We start from the raw sequence: 19,093 nt of genomic DNA on the forward strand, positions 1-19,093 counted from the left end.
GGATTTTGAACTCAAAGCGCTTTTACATGGAAGGGGGAATCTCCTCAACCACCAATGTGCAGCATCCACTTGGATGATGCGACGGCAGCCATATTGCGCCAGAACGCCCACCACACACCAGCAAATTTTGGCCAGGATGCCGGGGTTACACCCCTTCTCTTTCGAAAGACATCCTGGCCAAAATTTGCCCAGTGGCCTCTGTCCATCATGGCCTCCTAATCATCCCCATATCCTGATTGGCTTCATCACTGTCTCCTCTCCACCAGTAAGCTGGTGTGTGGTGGGCGTTCTGGCGCAATATGGCTGCCGTCGCATCATCCAAGTGGATGCTGCACATTGGTGGTGGTTGAGGAGATTCCCCCTTAAAAGCGCTTTGAGTGCCGAGAAAAGCGCTATATAAATGTAATGAATTATTATTATTATTATTTAGCATCCTTGTTAGCACGCCCACCTCCCATGCCGGTGATGCTGGTTCGAATCCCGCTCAGAGCGGGTGTGAGTAGGACCAGTTATGACTGGTTCACACAGAATGGGTTTTTCCTTAGAAAAACACGAGATACGGGCAGTGGAATGGGGGAAAACCGAAAGATCTCGAGACGCGTCTTTTTAAAGTTGAACTTATTTTAACTTGAGCACCGCGTTTTTAGAATGCGGTGTCATGCGCGAGACGCTGCAAAAGACGCAAGACGCCAGCACAACGGTGAAACACGTCTGTCTAGTGTGTTTACATACACATTTCTGATATGAAGGACAAATGGATTTGCAATGGACACTCTGTCTCATCCAGTGTAGACAGCTTCTAGCTTTTGCGACGCAACGGGACAACGGTTGCGTCCGGTGTAGACACAGTTTTAGGTTCAACAGACAATCCCACAATTCACATCAGACAGGAGTACCTATGGATCCTTGTGCCTCTTAAGTTAATTTTTCATTAGATGTCTGTCCAAAGTTCCCTCTAAACTTTGAATTATTCTGAGGATTGGTATAAAGACAGCTGACTTGCAGCACGATCTCATTTTAATATGATGCTTAATATTATGCCCTACTGAATAAGTGTTGGGTACAGATTTCTTCATGGATATTGCAATGAATACAAAGCAGAAGAAGGCAAGAAAATCGGATAAACTCATCACATTTATTAGACTCTCAAACAGTATGTTATACTATAAGGAAGCACTTAATGACAGATGATATTTGCTACTCTAAACAATCATCATGGCAACACTGTATATGTTTTGAGAAAGAGCATGAAACAAAATACATTTATAGCACCATTTCAGTTGTTGCAAACAGTCTGGGAGCGCAGGTACTATTTGTTCATGTGTTACTCATTGGGAAGCTCATAATTTAGTCTTAATCTATAACATACAATATATACATACAGTACTTTAATTCCACATGTCTCTCTATCTGCAAAAATACTTCCTAAAATATTTCTCATTACTTCATCGTTCAGTCTATAGCTGCCTGCCTTCCTCTCACTCGTGTGCTTTGTGTCAGTACTTGACATCCGGAGCGAACCGGACTACTCCCCGACTCCGTGGTTCTGATCGTTCCACCAGTGGTTCTCCTCCAGAGGTACCCTCGGAATAATAATCGCTGACTCGTCCGAGGCCAGACTCAGATTCTCTAGGAAGCAGCACAGTGTTATTGCCATAGGAGGAGCGGAAAAGGCGACAGGGAGAGAAAGAAAGAGAGACACAGAGACACAACATGAGGTGTTTTATCTGGTAGATAGCATTGTGCACTAGAAGAAACAAGTCTTTGAGCATCCTGAGACCACTTTTTACTCATTTCTATTTATAGAGATTCTATTTGTAGCGAGACCAATGTAAGTGAAAATAGATCAAGCGAATGTTCGAATGAAATGCGTCTAATATCCAATAACATGCTAAAGAAATTATTTACGACCTCGAGTGCCTTCTGTTCGCTATAGTGAATATAGTCGTGGCTAAAGGATCTTGTTTGGTATAACGCACAACAGACTTCAACTCATTTAGCTGGGACTATATTCACAACATGGCACAACTTCGCAGCAAAAGCACATTGTAAGTAGTGAACTTTGATGCAAAGGGAGAAAATATAAATATAATGCTGTAATATGTAGTTTTCATAAAGTTGTCTGTTGTTCTACTACTTTGATTAATGATAAAGGATGGAGCAAGATTTGTTTTACAAACTTTAAAGGTATAGCGGAGGATTTTCTTTTTCCGGGTGGATCATCAAGACTATTGGTCCTCCTAAGTGTCAATCATTCTGGTGATATGTTTACGTAAGGCCGTCGTACGTGCTCGTGCACACGATTCACACCATGGCGTGCGCTCAAAACACAGGTTGGGCTTCCCACTGATGCCTCAGTCGGGACGTTTCTACTTGACAGGTAAAGTTTGACATGCTATTTGGAGAAATCCATTTAAAATCACTGCTAGTAAAAGCTAATGTAAGCTATGATTAGCTCGTGCATGCTCTCTCGTGCACACGTTTAATAGGCGTTCCCTCTCGGGAGCAGGTAGAGTGTTGCGCATGTGCATTTTTTCAAAAAGTGGAGAGGGCGGTTCTTTTCTAAAATTCGGGAAAATCCTCCGCTATACCTTTAATGTTACATCAGCCAATCACGTTAGTGATCGGCAAAATATGCACTGTTATTGATACTGTTAATGATACAGTTCTTCCAATGTTTCATCATCAGACTCGTGCTGGGATTGATATGGTAAAATCAGTGTCATCGTGACTGTATTTATTTACAGTGTGTACAATCGATGAGCTTTATCAAGCTTCCGGACGGAGCTGAAATTCAGTTATGTTAATGGGCGTTATGAAATAGTGTAAAAAGAACAGCAATCCAAGACTTTGAAAGTCATGCTATTATTAATAAGTATTTAAAATATTTCTTAGTTAAATATTGTACTGTATTTCTAGGTCACTAATTAAAAGCAAATTTGTCCCACTTTTTTTTTTCTTTTAAACAAAACTATTTTCACCAGTGGTCTCAGATGTTTGGACCCCACTGTATATAAATAAATAGATGAATTATGACTGTAATCTCAGGTTGTTCAAAGGAAAAGTGCAGAAATTAAAACCAGCATGAAAACAACAAGACAGACACCACTAAACAAGAATACAGTGTGCTGTGTTTCTAAAACTAAAGCAGTTTAAATATCAAGTTCAGTTTAATTAATCTTTTGAATACAAAAAGAGAAAAGAAATTAATCTATGAGTGACATTTAAAGTTCACTGTAAATTGATTGTTCCAGTGTTAAGGAGAAGAGATTGATGGTACATCAAATTACAAGTACCACAAATATGTGATGTATGTGTATGTGATGTTAGTCCACACTGAAACGAAACACACATGTATTAAAAAAAAACCCCCACTGTGACAAAGTTTTCAACATCCTCCAAAAACAACAAACAACCGGAAAACAACATACAGTACATGAGCAGTCAAACTGTCAACCTTTGGCCAAACACTTTCCATATGGAAGAGAATACGCATGGGAGCAAATCAAAAGATGAAGAACATTGAGCAGTTATGGTGTACTCAATTCTCAATGGAAACACGAGCGCAACACTACAGTTTCCCACAGTGAGTAATAATTGTGCTGCTGAGGTACGGATGGAGACGGAAGAAGCTTTTATTCTCAGGCGAGTATTACCTTGGGTCGGGCAGTGCACAGCGCCACAGGTGTTGCTTTAGTGTCTGCACCCAACCAATATCTCGGATGGGCTGAAAGAGCTGAATGTAGTGGTACTGTTTTAGCATAACCCTTCAAACGAACGACAAGATCACTCGTTAGCTGAACATTAAAGTAGTTAAAGGGATGGTTCACCCCAAAATGAAAATGATGTCGTTATAATTCTGGCATGACTATAATGATAAAGTTCTAAAAATCGTTCTAAATATTAAAGAATAGCAGAGACCACACCATAACTATAACAATAACGGCACAGAGAAACAATATCGTTTTTTTTTTTTCAGCTGATGTACGATAAAAACAGCCAATCAGAATAAATCCTGCTTTCGAGCTCGAGCATTTAAAGTAAAAGATGACAAAGTGCGCACTTAGAATGAATGAAGAGAACGATATATTGTCCGCTGGTGTGGACGATAAAAGTTATTGTTATAGTTATATTATCGGTCTTTGTGTGAACGGGCCTTTACTCACCCTCATGTCGTTCCAAACCTGTGTGACTTTCTTTTTTTCCATGGAACACAAAAGGAAACAACTCTCATTGTGTCAAACTTTGTCGAAAACTTTTGTATTCAATGGAAGAAATAAAGTCATACAGGCTTGGTACAACACAAGGATGAGTAAATGATAACATAATTTTTGTTTTAGGGTGATCTATTCCTTCAACTCCCAAAGCACAAAATCATTATATAGAATCAACCAAATTTAAATCAATCAATAAATCACATTATTAAAGCCAATCATTAAAGACTGACACATTGATCTTTCAAGGATCATTCTATTCAGGATGGGATATCAATAGTTTCTCATTTGCACGTACATCTATGATACTTGGTCCTGGAATAGGAGACTGCACCTTTTATTACTTTGCACATATGAGACACTGAAAGCTGCAATATATCAGATTCACTCAAGATGCAAACATATATTTCTCAACTCTCAGCTGACAGCAATATGCACAACCATAAAGATGCCAGAACCTATTCCAGAGCCTGTCACACAAAATATGAGAGTCGCAAAACCAAATGTAAACCATAAACATCGGAATAGTTCTCTTCCATGTGGATTCGACATCTATGACAGCGACAGAGACAGACAGAAGGACAGGGCAGAAACGATACAGATGCACCTACCATCGAGTCCCCAAACCCTCCCACATGAACCACCACAAAATGAACCACGACACCTCTGTTTCTGCGTTTGCATTTATTAATTTCAATAAATATGAGCAAGCAAGAGAGAAATCACAATTCACATCATCAAAGTTAAATCTGAGGCCCTTTCATATAACATTGTTTTTTTTTTTTCTCTCTCCTTTTTCAGTATGCATGGACTATATAGCACCTGTGCTAAGCACACACACACACACACACACACACGCACGCAAGCAAGCACACCGGACATGTACATTCCCGCTAGCTTGTCCTCCTCTGTCTCCCCAGGACACCTTCCCTTAATTCCCAGATTATATTAGCACAGTAATTGAGTCACCAAAGGCTGCAAAATACAAGAAAAGGCCCTCACCCTGTGGCGTAGTCATTCAGAGCACAGCACTGAAGAGAATGGGCTCCATGTAGCTGTTCTAAAGCCAGACTGAAGAAATGAATACTTTCATTCGTTACAAATTCTGAAACTTTGTGTTAAATTCCACAAGGGACTCTGAATTTGAAGCCTGTATTTAATTTATTTATATATATGGTACAACTGCTTTTAAATGGCATTTTACATGGTATGTGGCAACTAGTTCACAGAACATTATCAATTGGAGACGTTACAGAAGCACTGCGTCACTTGTCAAGCTCATTTAATAAAGCCGGCATGAAACAAAATTCGCTATAGTCTTTTCTTCCCTATTGTGATGTATATATCCAAGTAAAGCGGCATCTCGAACAAGAGCAAATGTTGGGCGGGACTTGATTTTGTCCATCAGGAATTGATTGGATAGTTGTTTGCTATTGCCGTGATCACATGCGAGTGACAGGTTGTCCTGCCTTCGTGCCAGTAAACACGTCATCAGAGAAGAGAAGAGATGAGATGACGCTGCAGAAGGGAGGGGAAGTTTTGATTAAAGATTATAAGGTCACATGAATAAAAAAAAATGTGTTATAATAAATACTGCAATATTCCATTATTTATTTTTTTGTCTCTTCTGGTGTCATGGTGACTTTAAGAAAAAAAACAACCACTTTGTTGTGCACGACAGCGGTTCCTGGCTGAATTTGGAACAGCACACTACTCTTATTATTCCTGTCAAGAGAATTACTCTTAGAAAAATAGTATTAGTATACTATTCTGAGTTCAGCCTCTATCTTTTGTGGTTGACCCGTCATTGACCAATCTGAGATGACTGTATTTGCAATTCAAACAGCATTTTTAAAAGGCGTTTTGCATTATTCACATTCCACAAATGGAAACACGTCAATTTATGGAGGAATAAATGCAGTTACCCCTAAACTTAATAAATGCATGTCAATTTATTTCATACATTTTGTTAGATGTTTATTTATACCTTTTAAATGCTTTATTTATACAGGCTTCAAGTACATTTCTTCAATCTGGCAATAGATCACGGACTTACTGTGCACTGATAGGGCAAACAGGACAATGAGATCACATATTTGACATACTGACAATGGAGAAGACCTCAAAGGATGAAACCAGAGACAGAGAGGATTTGCAGAGGGGAGGTACATGGTAAAAAAAATAAAAGCATGATCTTACACTATGCTCTTCTATAATGCCAGGAAATTAAGACATTAGGATACCAAAATGAATGTCATTCAGTCCCATGATCTACCAACATCTTTAGTTCTTCCATCACAAACAGACATGAATCTGCGTCAGTCATGTCACATGCAAAGAAAATGAAAGCCATGATTATGTGCTGTTACATCAGGCCTGATCAGATTATATATAAAAAGGTTTCACTGGCAACACAAAATCATCTCTGTGAATGGATCAGCATTGAAATTTAAAGGGACAGTTCACCCAAAAATGAAAATTCTGTCATCATTTACTCACCCTCATGTCCATGTACCAATCTCATATACCGTTCTTTCTTCTGTGATGTAAATGTTTTTGTTCAGGTGAGTAAATTATGACAGAATTTTTTCCCTTTAAGTCTGCATAAAATGTCCTCTTGTACATGTGCATCATGGGAAAAGGCCATTTTGGGGCCTTACGTTTGAATATAACAAACATAAAGAAATATGACAATGGTCATGCAGTTGAGAGTAAACAAACAGCATTCCAAACAGACTGCATTCGACTTACCAATACATCAGGGGACACGTGATAATAAACAGAACAATTAGTCGAGAATACAGGTCATGTCAGTCATTGAACAACAGGGGGGATGCAGGACCAAACAAAGCAGGAGACACTCTGGGAAAAGTCATTAATAATTAATACGCTGAATCTGCATTCACATAAAAAGGGGCTTTGATTTAAAGCTGGCTAATCTATTGACCTTTTGAGTTCCCTCTACTTTCGGGATCCCCCATCTGTCTACCTCAGGGGATCCCTTAGGGGGGATGGGAAGTGTGCATGTGAAACAGCTGGGCAGAGCATGGAATAGAAGCCCACTAACACCTCAAAACCAAACAATACAAAAACATGTTTTAGTTTATCTTAGATTTTCTACAGGTTTGTTTTGCAAATAAAAATCACAGTGAACATCCTATTCTAATTTCTATCCAAAGACAAATTGACATCCCATAATGCAATATCACGTTACTGTAATCCAGTTGGCTGTCCAGGCAACCAAGTGGGCCGAAACAAGGCCTAATTTTTATATGATATTGACAGATGGCTTTTTGGAGATACTGATGTTCCCACAAAAGCTATTTGGAGATATTCTGTTCCTGTAATGATTCAGCAACATTTTCATGATGGAAAAAATTAGCAAGAAAACAGAGAAAATAATTCAAATAATCACAGCACCAAAGTGATCTGAGATCATAACATATCACTTGGGAGCCTGGGGTGTTCAATCAATAAAATGATTACATAAAACAGGCAAAGCAAGCAGGTAATAGATCAATATAATTGTAAAACCAAAGATGCACATTTATCAAAGATTTTGGACTAAGAAATTGGCCTTTGTGGCTTTTGCATGTTCCCTAATTTACATAAACATGATTTAAAAAGGCTTATCGTACACAAATCAGCTTGACTGTAAAACCCTTGATAAATGAAACCCACCAGTCTGAGCATCTGATGGGAAGTAAAACATACAGAGCTTCTAGCTAATGGCTCCATGCAAGATAAGAGCATCCACTAGCCAACCAGTAGAGTGGTTGCCATGGAAACCTTGTTGTGGAGATGAGGAGAGTGTGTGGAGCTATAGTAAATGCAAACGCTTTGATATTACTGGTGAGATTGTGAGGCAAAACTGGAGAAAAACGTAAAATTCCAACCCTGAAAATGTTCTAAAAACAGCCCACTGACCTCTCAGAGAGAGAGAGAGAGAGAGAGAGAGAGAGAGAGAGAGAGAGAGAGAGAGAGGGGCGGTGTGTATTGGAAATATACAGTGAGGAATAAAACGAGAGGTGCATCAGATAGATAAAAAGAAAGAGAGAGAGAGAGAGAGAGAGAGAGAGAAGGGGCGGAAGGGGAAGCAATGGACAGAATAGTAAAGGAATGAGAACCTCTTGTTAAATAATTTTGCAGCCTTCGTTCTGCTTTCACCCTTTCAGGAAGAGATTAAATGAGAGAAGAAGTGCAATGGTTTTTACTCTTTCGCCTCAGCCAGTTTGTTGTTGATCTCTTTACTTTTCTCCTTGTCGCCCTGCGCCGCTCTGCTCCCCGGCTGGTTCTCGGAGCTCTTCTTCTTCGAACCGCGCACCGACGTCGCCTGCTTCTCCTTGGACTTCTTCAGCGGTTTGCCAGGTGTGGCAGATGTGGAGGTGCTCTTTTTCGGTTTGGATCGAGGAAGACTGGTTTTCTCTACCTGTACAAGACATGAAATGGCACACAAATGGTATTTTACTAACGATATGCAACGTATTCCATTATCCAATGGGAAATGTAGGATAGGACTTGGATTGAATGGAAATGTTAGACTACGTTATTACTGGCTAACATTAATTGTCTCACCCATTCAGCCCTGGGTAGCCCTGGGTATACCAGCAGAAAAAATATTTTAGAGGCAGAGAAAGTTGATACGCTTGAACTTACGCTTGAAATTTAAGTACATTTTTTCTTCTGTAACGTACATCTGAGTGAAACGTATTATTGAAAAAGAAAAAGAAAAATGTAGGGCAGGCATCGAATATTAATTGGATGGAGGAAGATCTGAATGCGAAGTGCGAGATTAAGGCCAGTAATAAAAAAGGGGTGGGTTTAAGTGGACTAATTGATTGGAGAAGTTCATCATGTCACCAGTGAGAAGTCTGTCATATTCAAGATCGAGTTATGACATTTTAAGAGGTATGAGGTCGCAATTTTTTTTCAAATGAAACAATAACATGCATTTAAAAAAATAGACATGGTAAATGTTCCTGTGGTAAATGACTCTCAAGAAGTAAATCTTAAAATTTTGCTTACACATTGTTAAGACCACACACAGATTTTAGTGATTCAAAAATCACTTTTGATCATACAGTTTTGGTCACACAAAAGCCACACAGTATACGGATCTCAAAACAAACACTGTTAGCAAAGATATTAATTAGCCAGAAGTCCAGAACTGACTCTGATGCTAATGTAAAGCAAGTCAGAACAGTTCAATGAAACAAAGAGCTGATGCTGATTCGATGCTAAGAAAAGACACTAAACCCCTGAAGCCAAAGTTACGTCAAACTACTTTGAAAAAGTACTGCTGAGAAAAAAAAACTGTTGTTCAGTTCTTTTCCAGCCACTGAGCACATAAATTGCTGACATCAAAAATTGATTTCCAGCCTTCTGCAACAAGCACAACAAGAACTTAACTCTTAGTGCTCAACCTCTAATCCGAGTACTGTGTAGTTTTTCTTAAAGGGTTAGTTCACCCAAAAATGAAAATTCTGTCAGTAATTACTCACCCTCATGTTGTTCCAACCATGTAAGTCTTTCGTTCATCTTCGGATCACAAATTAAGATATTTTTTATGAAATCTGACAGCCTTCTCACTCCTCCATAGGCTTTCAGAGGGACCGAAACTCACCGGCCCAGAATAGTTATTAAAAACATCGTTAAAATAGTCCAAGTGACTACAGTGGCTACACATTAAGTTTATCATGCGACGACAATACTTTTTGTGCGGAAAAAAACCAAAATAAGACTTTATCCAACTATTAGTGTTCTTCAATGTGGGCCTCTGACGAGAGTTCACGGGAGCGCCAGGACGCATGCGCGAGAACTGAGATTACGGCGTTCTTCTTCTACTACTAACTTACTTGTTACTGGCTGCTCACTCCTTGGGAGTATTACCGCCATCTACTGTACAAGATGACGTCCCGACATCATCGAGACCTAAATCACAATAAGTGTCGAATTCAATAGCTTACATTACAGCGCACGTCTTCCTCTGCTTATAAACAGACCGTTTTGCGCTTCCGGCAATGTCGGGACGTCATCTTGTACAGTAGATGGTGGTAATACTCCCAAGGAGTGAGCAGCAAGTAACAAGTAGTAGTAGAATAAGAACACCGTAATCTCAGTTCTCGCGCATGCGTCCTGGCGCTCCCATGAACCATCGTCAGAGGCCCACATTGAAGAACACTAATAGTTGGATAAAGTCGTTAGTTTTGTTGTTTTTCCGCACAAAAAGTATTGTCGTCGCATGATAAACTTAATGTGTAGCCACTGTAGTCACTTGGACTATTTTAACAACTAATTTTAATTTTAATAACTATTCTGGGCCGGCGAGTTTCGGTCCCTCTGAAAGCCTATGGAGGAGTGAGACGGCTGTCAGATTTCATCAAAAATATCTTAATTTGTGATCCGAAGAAGAACGAAAGACTTACATGGTTGGAACAACATGAGGGTGAGTAATTACTGACAGAATTTTCATTTTTGGGTGAACTAACCCTTTAACTTCTACACACAGGCTCTTACCTTGCTGCTCTCTCTGTAAGGTTCATGGTACAGTGTGCGGATCCTCCTCCTATCCAGGCCCTTGTTGTCATCTGGCAGCTGACTGCCCTGGCAGCCCCTGTAGGTGGAGCTGTAGCTGGTCTCCAGATTAGCCCTCTCATCGGGAGGCTTATACTGAGACTGGGTCCTGAAGACCTTCACAGATTTCACATCTGCGTAGGCTTTGAACTCATTCCTGACATTAGGAAACAGATAACATCACAATTATTGGAAAATCAAGTGTAGTGGGGGATTCATCCCACACATATTGAATTTTAAGACCACACTGTGAATCCAGAAAGGTATAAAACTGTTAAATCTGAGACGTGTAGTTACGGGCAAAAAAATAGCTTGGGTTTCACAGCCGTGAACTATGATTTTCAACTTGCTAGTCTGCAGCAGTTAGGGGAGGGACATTCTCATTCTAGAGAGCATTTGATTGGATAAACAAGTCCAAGATGAGTCATCAATATTTTAGATCCATTTTTTCCTGTAAAGAAATGCATATTTTAAATCATATATCTGCTAAAAGTTACATAGGCAATGTTTAGAAGTACACTATCATATACTATATCTAATATACAAATACTAGTAACAAAACTTCCATTTTAATAGGGTCAATAATTGCTATTCTTCAACCACATATTTTGCCATTTTTACAAGTTTTGACAGATCACACAAATCAAGAGAGCAATCTTTTAGATTACAACAAGGCGCTACACTATAATACACAACAATGATTGCATATAGAATAATTATTTGCTATGGCTATATATAGACACTGCCGTATAGACCTAGATATTATGCACCATCCATAATGCAGAGATTTCTCTACATCTGTATCTCAACTCAACAGAAGAGTCTTTCCTGAGGCAGTGGCCACTTCTTTTGGATGAGTAATGAGTCTTTATTCACAGAGATGACACAGACAAATGGTATATACTTCACGGGTGTGTGCATTGCAGATTACCCAACACCCAACTTATCCGCAGTACATCTAACACACATGCACACATACAGACAGAAATCATTGTATAAAGTCTTATACAAACTCTGTTCACCTAAAGAAGTATTTCAAAATCATTTAAAAACAGACTAATTCACGAATGAATCAATTCAAAACGATTTGTGAACTGGTTTTAACGATTCAGTCAAAAGATTCACTGTCAAATCAGAATCACTCTCTTGCGAGTTTTAGCTGAGGAAAGATGGAACGTTGGATTTCCACTATATACATTTACATGATTTTTAAAGATTTATTTTACATTTTCATGACTTTTCCAGGCCTGGAAAACATAGTATCAAAATTCCCCAATTTTTAATAATGGGAACCCTCTCTCTTTCTTTTTGGTTCTGTAACATTACAACCTCAGAGGGGCAGACTATATTGATTAGGACTGATAGAACAGGAAAGCGACGTCAGTGTCAGGCAGGGTGAACCATTATCATACCATTAGATCAATTAGTTGCTTAGCTTCCATGAATAAGAATCAAATCAATACCTCTTTGTAAGAAACAGAATCAACCATTCTGACATATTAAGATTAGGTTTAAAAAAAGAACTGAGAACATTTGATATCAAACACTGTTCTACTGGAGATGAGATATAAGATTACTGGATCTGAAACTCCTTTACAGTTAGAATTAGGAAAGATTCTAGGCCTGTTAGTATGGGATTGCCAAGCTGATGAACAAAGTCATGGGACAGCATGTGGGAGAACATTAACCCCCACAGAGAAAATAGGGGATGTGAAAACCACACATGCCCCATGCCATGCTTTATAGAGGAATATTACAGGTTAAAAACGAGTGACTCTTTATCAACAGCAAAAATAGCAGCATAAAATTATTTTGACTCTCAGTTTCTAGAAACGTTTAAAAAAAAACTTTTTCAATTTTGAGCTTTTAAATGATCCAGAGGTTGATGAACCTATATGAAGGTCGAATAAAACAATCTATTAAAATAATAATAATAAAACTATTTACTTTTCAAATCCTTTTTGTGTATATATATGTTGTTCCAGACCCAAACTTTCAATCTTAAACTATGAAAAGTCATTATAAAAATCTAATTATTTAATCAAAATTTTTTACATTTCTACCACACAATGCTATTAATGGTGTTATTTTTAGTATTATTTATATACTATTATAGTATTTCATGAATTTACTGATTCATTTCAATTGACAAATTAATAAACAACACTTGCTAATATTAAAAATACATAATTTGAGATGTGTTGGAAATGACATTGTTGTTTTGATCTATTAGATGCATGCATTCTGAGTTTGACTATAAAATTGTGGCTAGTGTTTTGATTTAATGTGAGGCCTCCCTTCTCTCCCTGTTGAGAGCACAGGGGAGCGAAAAAGAAAGAACTGAAAGTTGTTATATAAGACAAATGAAGTCCAGTCAGAGTGCTTGAAATGACAGTACAAAGGCAGCTTATAGAAGTCAAGGCCACAGGCAGCAAACACTCACAGGACAAACATGAAAGAAGAAGGGGGAGGAGTCAGAGGTTATAGCACAAGATAAAGCAACACACACACACACACACACACACACATAGAAAAAGACATAAAGACAGAGAGAGAAGGATTTACACACATACAATTGGACTGCTAACAATGAACTTAGTGTGCTTATTGTAAATCAGTGCTTGGTACCAGCTGTCAAATCATTCATTTGATAAAGGACATCAACACTGTTCAACAGTGTTGTTTTATACCTACTTATTTTCTTACTAATCTAACAGATTTAATGGAAAATCACAATATTTATTCAAATGAGCTCACACATTTAATTAACTGTTGTCATCTGTATATTTGAGCATACAGTGAGGTTGATACCTCTTCTTCTCCCCAGGCATTGAGCTTTTGTGAACAGCCGTCACTATGGTGATATGCTGGCACTAGAGAATTGTGTGGTGGGGTGCCAGAGCAATGCATCATGGGTAGGCTTGGCACACTGGAATAACGTGGTGTTTAACAGAAGCATGTAAAGCTGTTTTGCTTTTTACTTGGATCCAAAAACAACATCCTGATTATTTTAATGTAGTCTAGACCTGTCAGATGACAACACACAGCATCTGACGCTACCAATAATAAACAGTGTATTTGAATGAATCGAAAGTGATTCCTTCTATTAATCCACCAGCATTGAAAACAATTATTTGATTAGTAATGTCACTTCTCATTCTAGTAACGGACTTGCTCTCAAATGGGTCCAGATAAATAGGTTTCATCCAGCATGTGCATCGTGTTTCAGTTTCTGCTGTATGGCATATTCCTTTTGACATTCACTTTGGACTCCAAGTGAATCCCAATGAGATCAGGCATGGTGTAATACTGCCTTGTAAGGCAAAACTCTCTCTTATTTCTCGCTCTCTCTCTTTGCTGCTTCTTCTGTTATTGATTCCAGTGTTTGAATGGTTACAGTGCCTTCAGTTACTGCACAAGTAAAGAGAGGGAAGGAAGAAGAATGATTTTTTTTTATTTATTTAATAGTAATAATCTTTTTTAATCTAATATTTATATTTTATTCTATTTCAGCTTTATTTAAATTGATACAAATATTTTTTTAATAGTTTCAGGGTACGTTTACATGACAATGATGCACTAAAAACGGAAATGTTTTTCCTTTGTGATTTTGAAAAGTTTTGTGTACAGACAACAACGAATGTACACACGAATGCTAAAGGGGTGGGCGATATAACGAAAAGAGAGAAAATCTCTCTTGACTGAATCACTTTTATAACTATGCATTCACTGTTTTTTTTTATACATTTGTTTATACATTTTATGTAGTATTTCTGCTTGACGTTTTTCAGGTAGGTCTATTTCATTTGTGTCTTTGTTCTATTGTAGTTTGTTTTCTTTGCTCTTTCTTTATCACTGTTTACTAGTGTTGTCAAAAGTACCGATTTCGATACCAAGTCGGTACTGAAATTTTGAAAATGTGATGATATATTTTGAAAGCAGGCGTCTATCAGCGGATATATTAGGGATCCGGCAAGGAGCGTCAAAGACGTCTATTTACAACACGTTTTTGAAGCGTTGATCATTGTAGCCAATCACAGACATGTTGAGCGTGTGAACACAGTGGTCAATCAGAGACATATATGTTGAGTGCGTGAACACAATGACTAATCAGAGGTTAAGAATCCATTCAACAGCGCTCAAAATGCTTTCACATTTTCAAAATGCTTTCACAAAATCACATTTTTTAAAATCCAGTATACCGACTTGGTACTGAAGACAGTACTTTTGACAACAACTACTGTTTACTTGTCTTCAGTAAGCTTGAGAGTTTTTTTAGGCAAGTTTTTAAAATTATATTGAAAATGGTGATAAGAATTCAGAAATTTTAATGGTACCAAAAAAATGTATATCATAAAAACCTTTTTGAAAGCAAAAATAACTACATATCATATCATATATATATCATATATATTGTAAAATAAAATTACTCATATCGTGATTTTTGCCCACCCCTATGTCAAAACAACTAAAATGCTGTAGCCTATTATGCATGCCAGTCAGTTGGCAATGCCACTTTGTAAAGAAACACGATGCACCAATAAACTGAACAATCATATAATATCCTTGTGCATATCACGTAATATGCATGCGCATTAAGTCACTGTTTTCACAAATTCGCATTTTTGTAGTTTACATGGAGATGATAACTTGCAAAGTTTCCAGGCCCCCAAAATGCTGTTGTCATGTAAATGAACAGCCATAAAGAATAAAAAGTTTTCAATTTTTAGTTGAAAACTGTGTCGTGTAAATGCCCCTTAAGTTTTAGTTAACAACACTGAATCAGAGCTGGTGTGCTATTTTAAAGTCAACAATAAAACAATAAGAAACAAATAAATAACCCTAAAATGATTAATAAATAAAAAATGACTGCTAAACACTTGCACTGCATTTCCAAGATTTTGTGCACATATAATATATCGTACAGAGATAAATTGCAGACCAAAGCATATTGATCTGCAGGGGGAGAGAGAGAGAGAGGGACACTAAAGAGATAAATGAAAAGATTGATGCAAAGATAGATGAAGGAAGCAACTTTCTCTCCATCACATTCTGTCAAGGCACACCTGTGTTTTCTCTGGCTCAAAATAAAACACTACAGAATGTGTTTGCAGGCTTCTTACAGCCTTCTTACAGCCCTACAGCTTTGTAGCATGACAAGGCAAAAAAAAATATTATAATAATAATTTCAAAACTCAGGACTAAACATAAGATTAAGTCAAATTAATCCTGAGCTTTTCAGTTTAAGGAATCACACTATAACAATTCATGCATAGACTGTCACACAAAATGAACTGATGACTCAGTGTTTTTTTCCTCTTGTGTATTTTCCTCCTAGTCAAGAAAAAAAAAACTGCCCTAATGCAGTTCTTCTCACTCAACAAATAAGCAAGTCTAAAGGCTACATCCCAATGCAATGTATTTTAATGCAGAGTAAATTCAATACCATAAACATTGTTTCCATTTCCATTTAGTCATTAAACAAATTTATCCAAAGCAACCTGCAAATTCGTAACATCACAAGCAATTTACCATAAAAGTACAGTATAAAAAAGCTCAATCTTGTTTTGCAAGCGCACATGAATGAGTGGGAGAATTATGGACAAATTGCCACCTGTCAATTAAACACAACTACTCAACAATGACAATGACAGACTTTTTTTGACAATGACAATGACTTTTTTTCTAACACATTTATTGTTCACAGTTTGTAATAAAAAGTGATTGAAAGGAAACCGAATACCACGCAGGACCAGAAACAGCACAGCACTATACAAACTTCATCTCCATCTGTTTAAGGCTAAGATTGGCAAATAAAAAAGCACTGTTTTATATGCTAGCTAGCTGGAAAACAAAAGCTTATTGTAGGGGTCTGCAAAGACTCTCTCTGAATTCCACAAACATGACAATTTTACACCACTTTCATAACAAATTGATTATTAACAACTGGAAATTCCACAATTCACCTACTGCCCTCACTTAGCCCTAAAGCTAACCCTGAAGAAAATGAAAGTCATTTCCAAAAACAGCATCTGTTCCTGCGCTCCCCTGCCCCCTGCATGTCCTGCCATCTGTAGGTGTTGTTAGTAAAGCAGTATACGCGAGATTCAACCCACAGCTGACCTCCATTGTATGACCTTTTTTTACTCCAAAACACACTTTTTTTTTTTTTGATTTCTATTGCTTTAGTTTTATACTGAGCTACTGATATTTTATAATCCCTAAACTTAAAGCTAATTGTTCCATTTTTTCCCTTCTTTTCAATAAGACATCATTTAGTATTATTTAGCTAGCCTAGCACAATTTATCATAATATTTAGTATCATTGTGAGAGGCATTTGGTCCTTTCTATACACATTCATGTATAGATTCAATACCAGGTATAACACTAGTACATGTGCCAATTGTTGGTGCTGTTATGCTCTGTCTCTCCCTTTTGCCAGAAGTTTCCTCCCAAAATCTGCCTCTGAATGCCTGCAGTTCTCAACATTGCACATCAATGCGACAGACAAGATACTACTGGAACTTCTGCTGTAAGTTGCTAGTTTTTAAAACATTTTGAAACTTTTTTTTTTTTTTTTTTGACAAAAAATGACATTCATTATAAAAAGGTTCATGCCTTTTTAAGATTTTATTAATTTACATGACCATTCCAGGTTTAGGGATCACGTTTTTATTTTTTATTAGGCTACATCATATCCAGGTTTTCCAAGAGTTGGGAATAAGTTTTTTTTAGCTTATTTTAATACTCGTTTGGTCTTATTTTAAATAATTCTTATGTTATTCTAAGGAAGTTTGCTGAGGGCCCCTAGTGGGTCCAAGATCCCTCGTTGAAAACCACTGCTGTACAATAATAATCAGCCATACCTATAGGAGCTGCCAGATGTGACTTCTTGTTTGATCTTCCGGTTGAGGGCATCCACATCTGCCCTCCCTTTTCCCTCTGTAGTGGTGGCATCCCCCATGCCCTGCCCTTCCAACTTCACGTCAGCTTTGATTTCAGAATCCATGGTCACTTTCTTGGCTTGCTTCTTTTTCCTTCCACTAGACAGGATCTCCTTCTCTTGCACCTTGTCCGCAATCTGACTCTTTTCCACCCCACTGTCGATCATATCTGTCTTGGTGTGTTTGGATCTGTCAGGGATGCGGTCAGGGCCCACTGAGATGGTCGGAGAGGGTTTGGGGATCCAAGGATGATCTCCCTTCTTTGGGATAGGCCAGGGTTTGTAGTCCTTCTGATACTGGGTCTCGTTGTTAAAAGGGACCTCAGGGCAATGATAGTCGTTCTTTGGCTTGCAGCTGGGCTCCGGACGAACTTTCCAGTGTTTAAAGTCCTGGCGCATCACAGATCCGCCGATGTTCTCTTCATGGGCTGGAGGTCCTTTGGTCACCGCGTCGTGGTCGTTGTGAAGCGGCTGCGTTTCTATGGCGACCTTCTGCTGCAGGTGAAGATGCTGCATTTCGGACACGTCCGAGTACTTGGTGAAAACCAACGGCACCGCAATGTCGGCCTTGTCCAGCTGGTTCCAGAACCGAGCCATACAGCAGGCTCTGGAGATACAGGGCCATGCCATGATGGTTTGCCAACGTCTTACCTTCTGTTATGCCAATCTCTTCCTTTCCCCGAAGCTGTTTTGTATTCAGTTTGTGGAACTAAACGCGCTCGCGAGCCTCACAGGAAATACTCAAAATGTCCGATTCGCAATGTTTCCCCCCCCTTAAAACGATGTTGTCAAAGATGACAGGACACAAATCCACTTTAAAAGATGCATTACGGGTTCTGGAGGGGTTTAATCTATGGAATATTCTGGTTTAGCTCCGTCCTGATCCCCTTGCGTTCGTTACAATACGAGAATTTGTGAAGACACAGCAGCCCCTCCCGCGCGCGCGCCCTGCTCCGCTCAGCATCCATAGAGAGGAGCTGAATCACCTGCCACTCTCATCATCACGCAACGTCTGCAATGCGCTCAAAGCCCCGCCCACTAAACTAGAGTCCTGAAGACATCGCTGTTGGAAATGATGGGAGAGATGCTCAAAAATAGTTTCAACATGTTTATAATGATACAGATAATCATTATAATGATATTCTGCAGATACAGAATTAACCGTTTCAAAATGTTTTTGAAAAAAGTCCTTTATGCTCAGCAAGACTACGTTTATTTGAGCAAATATAGCCTAACAATAAAAACAGTAACATTGTAACTATTATTACGATTTAAAATAACTGTTTTCTCTTTTAGTTTACTCCTGTGATTTCCATCAGAAATAATTGCTCAACAGTTCTTATTATTATCAATGTTGAAAAC

General features: G+C 38.3%; 1 protein-coding gene across 6 annotated transcripts; it reads right to left on the reverse strand.

Moving 5' to 3' along the window:
• Positions 1 to 1,117: 1,117 nt before the first annotated feature.
• Positions 1,118 to 18,750, reverse strand: map6a (microtubule-associated protein 6a). 6 transcript variants are annotated; one of them, XM_084400748.1, is made up of 5 exons: positions 17,655 to 18,713; positions 10,731 to 10,944; positions 8,429 to 8,643; positions 3,657 to 3,767; positions 1,126 to 1,629 (listed from the first exon to the last, which is right to left on the reverse strand). In XM_084400748.1, exons 1-5 carry the CDS (start codon positions 18,359 to 18,361, stop codon positions 1,497 to 1,499), a joined length of 1,380 nt encoding a protein of 459 aa, XP_084256874.1. In that variant the 5' UTR covers positions 18,362 to 18,713; the 3' UTR covers positions 1,126 to 1,496. The 6 variants fall into 6 exon arrangements, 5 of the variants coding, with proteins under 5 accessions (XP_084256878.1, XP_084256876.1, XP_084256874.1 ...); XR_014626320.1 differs by having other exon boundaries at positions 1,620 to 1,629; positions 8,466 to 8,643; XM_084400752.1 differs by lacking the exon at positions 3,657 to 3,767 and having other exon boundaries at positions 1,118 to 1,629; positions 8,466 to 8,643.
• Between the last annotated feature and the right edge of the window lie 343 nt (positions 18,751 to 19,093).

The sequence above is a fragment of the Rutilus rutilus genome (assembly GCF_951802725.1).
Source record: "Rutilus rutilus genome assembly, chromosome: 25".
Classification (NCBI taxonomy): Eukaryota; Metazoa; Chordata; class Actinopteri; order Cypriniformes; family Leuciscidae; genus Rutilus; species Rutilus rutilus.

Excerpts from the sequence above, each read along its gene's own strand:
- map6a (XM_084400748.1), bottom strand. The coding sequence starts at position 18,361 with ATGGCATGGCCCTGTATCTCCAGAGCCTGCTGTATGGCTCGGTTCTGG. Across the intron at positions 10,945-17,654 it reads ACATCTGGCAGCTCCTATAG|GAATGAGTTCAAAGCCTACG; the intron begins GTATGGCTGATT and ends TCCTAATGTCAG. Across the intron at positions 8,644-10,730 it reads CTTACAGAGAGAGCAGCAAG|GTAGAGAAAACCAGTCTTCC; the intron begins GTAAGAGCCTGT and ends TGTCTTGTACAG.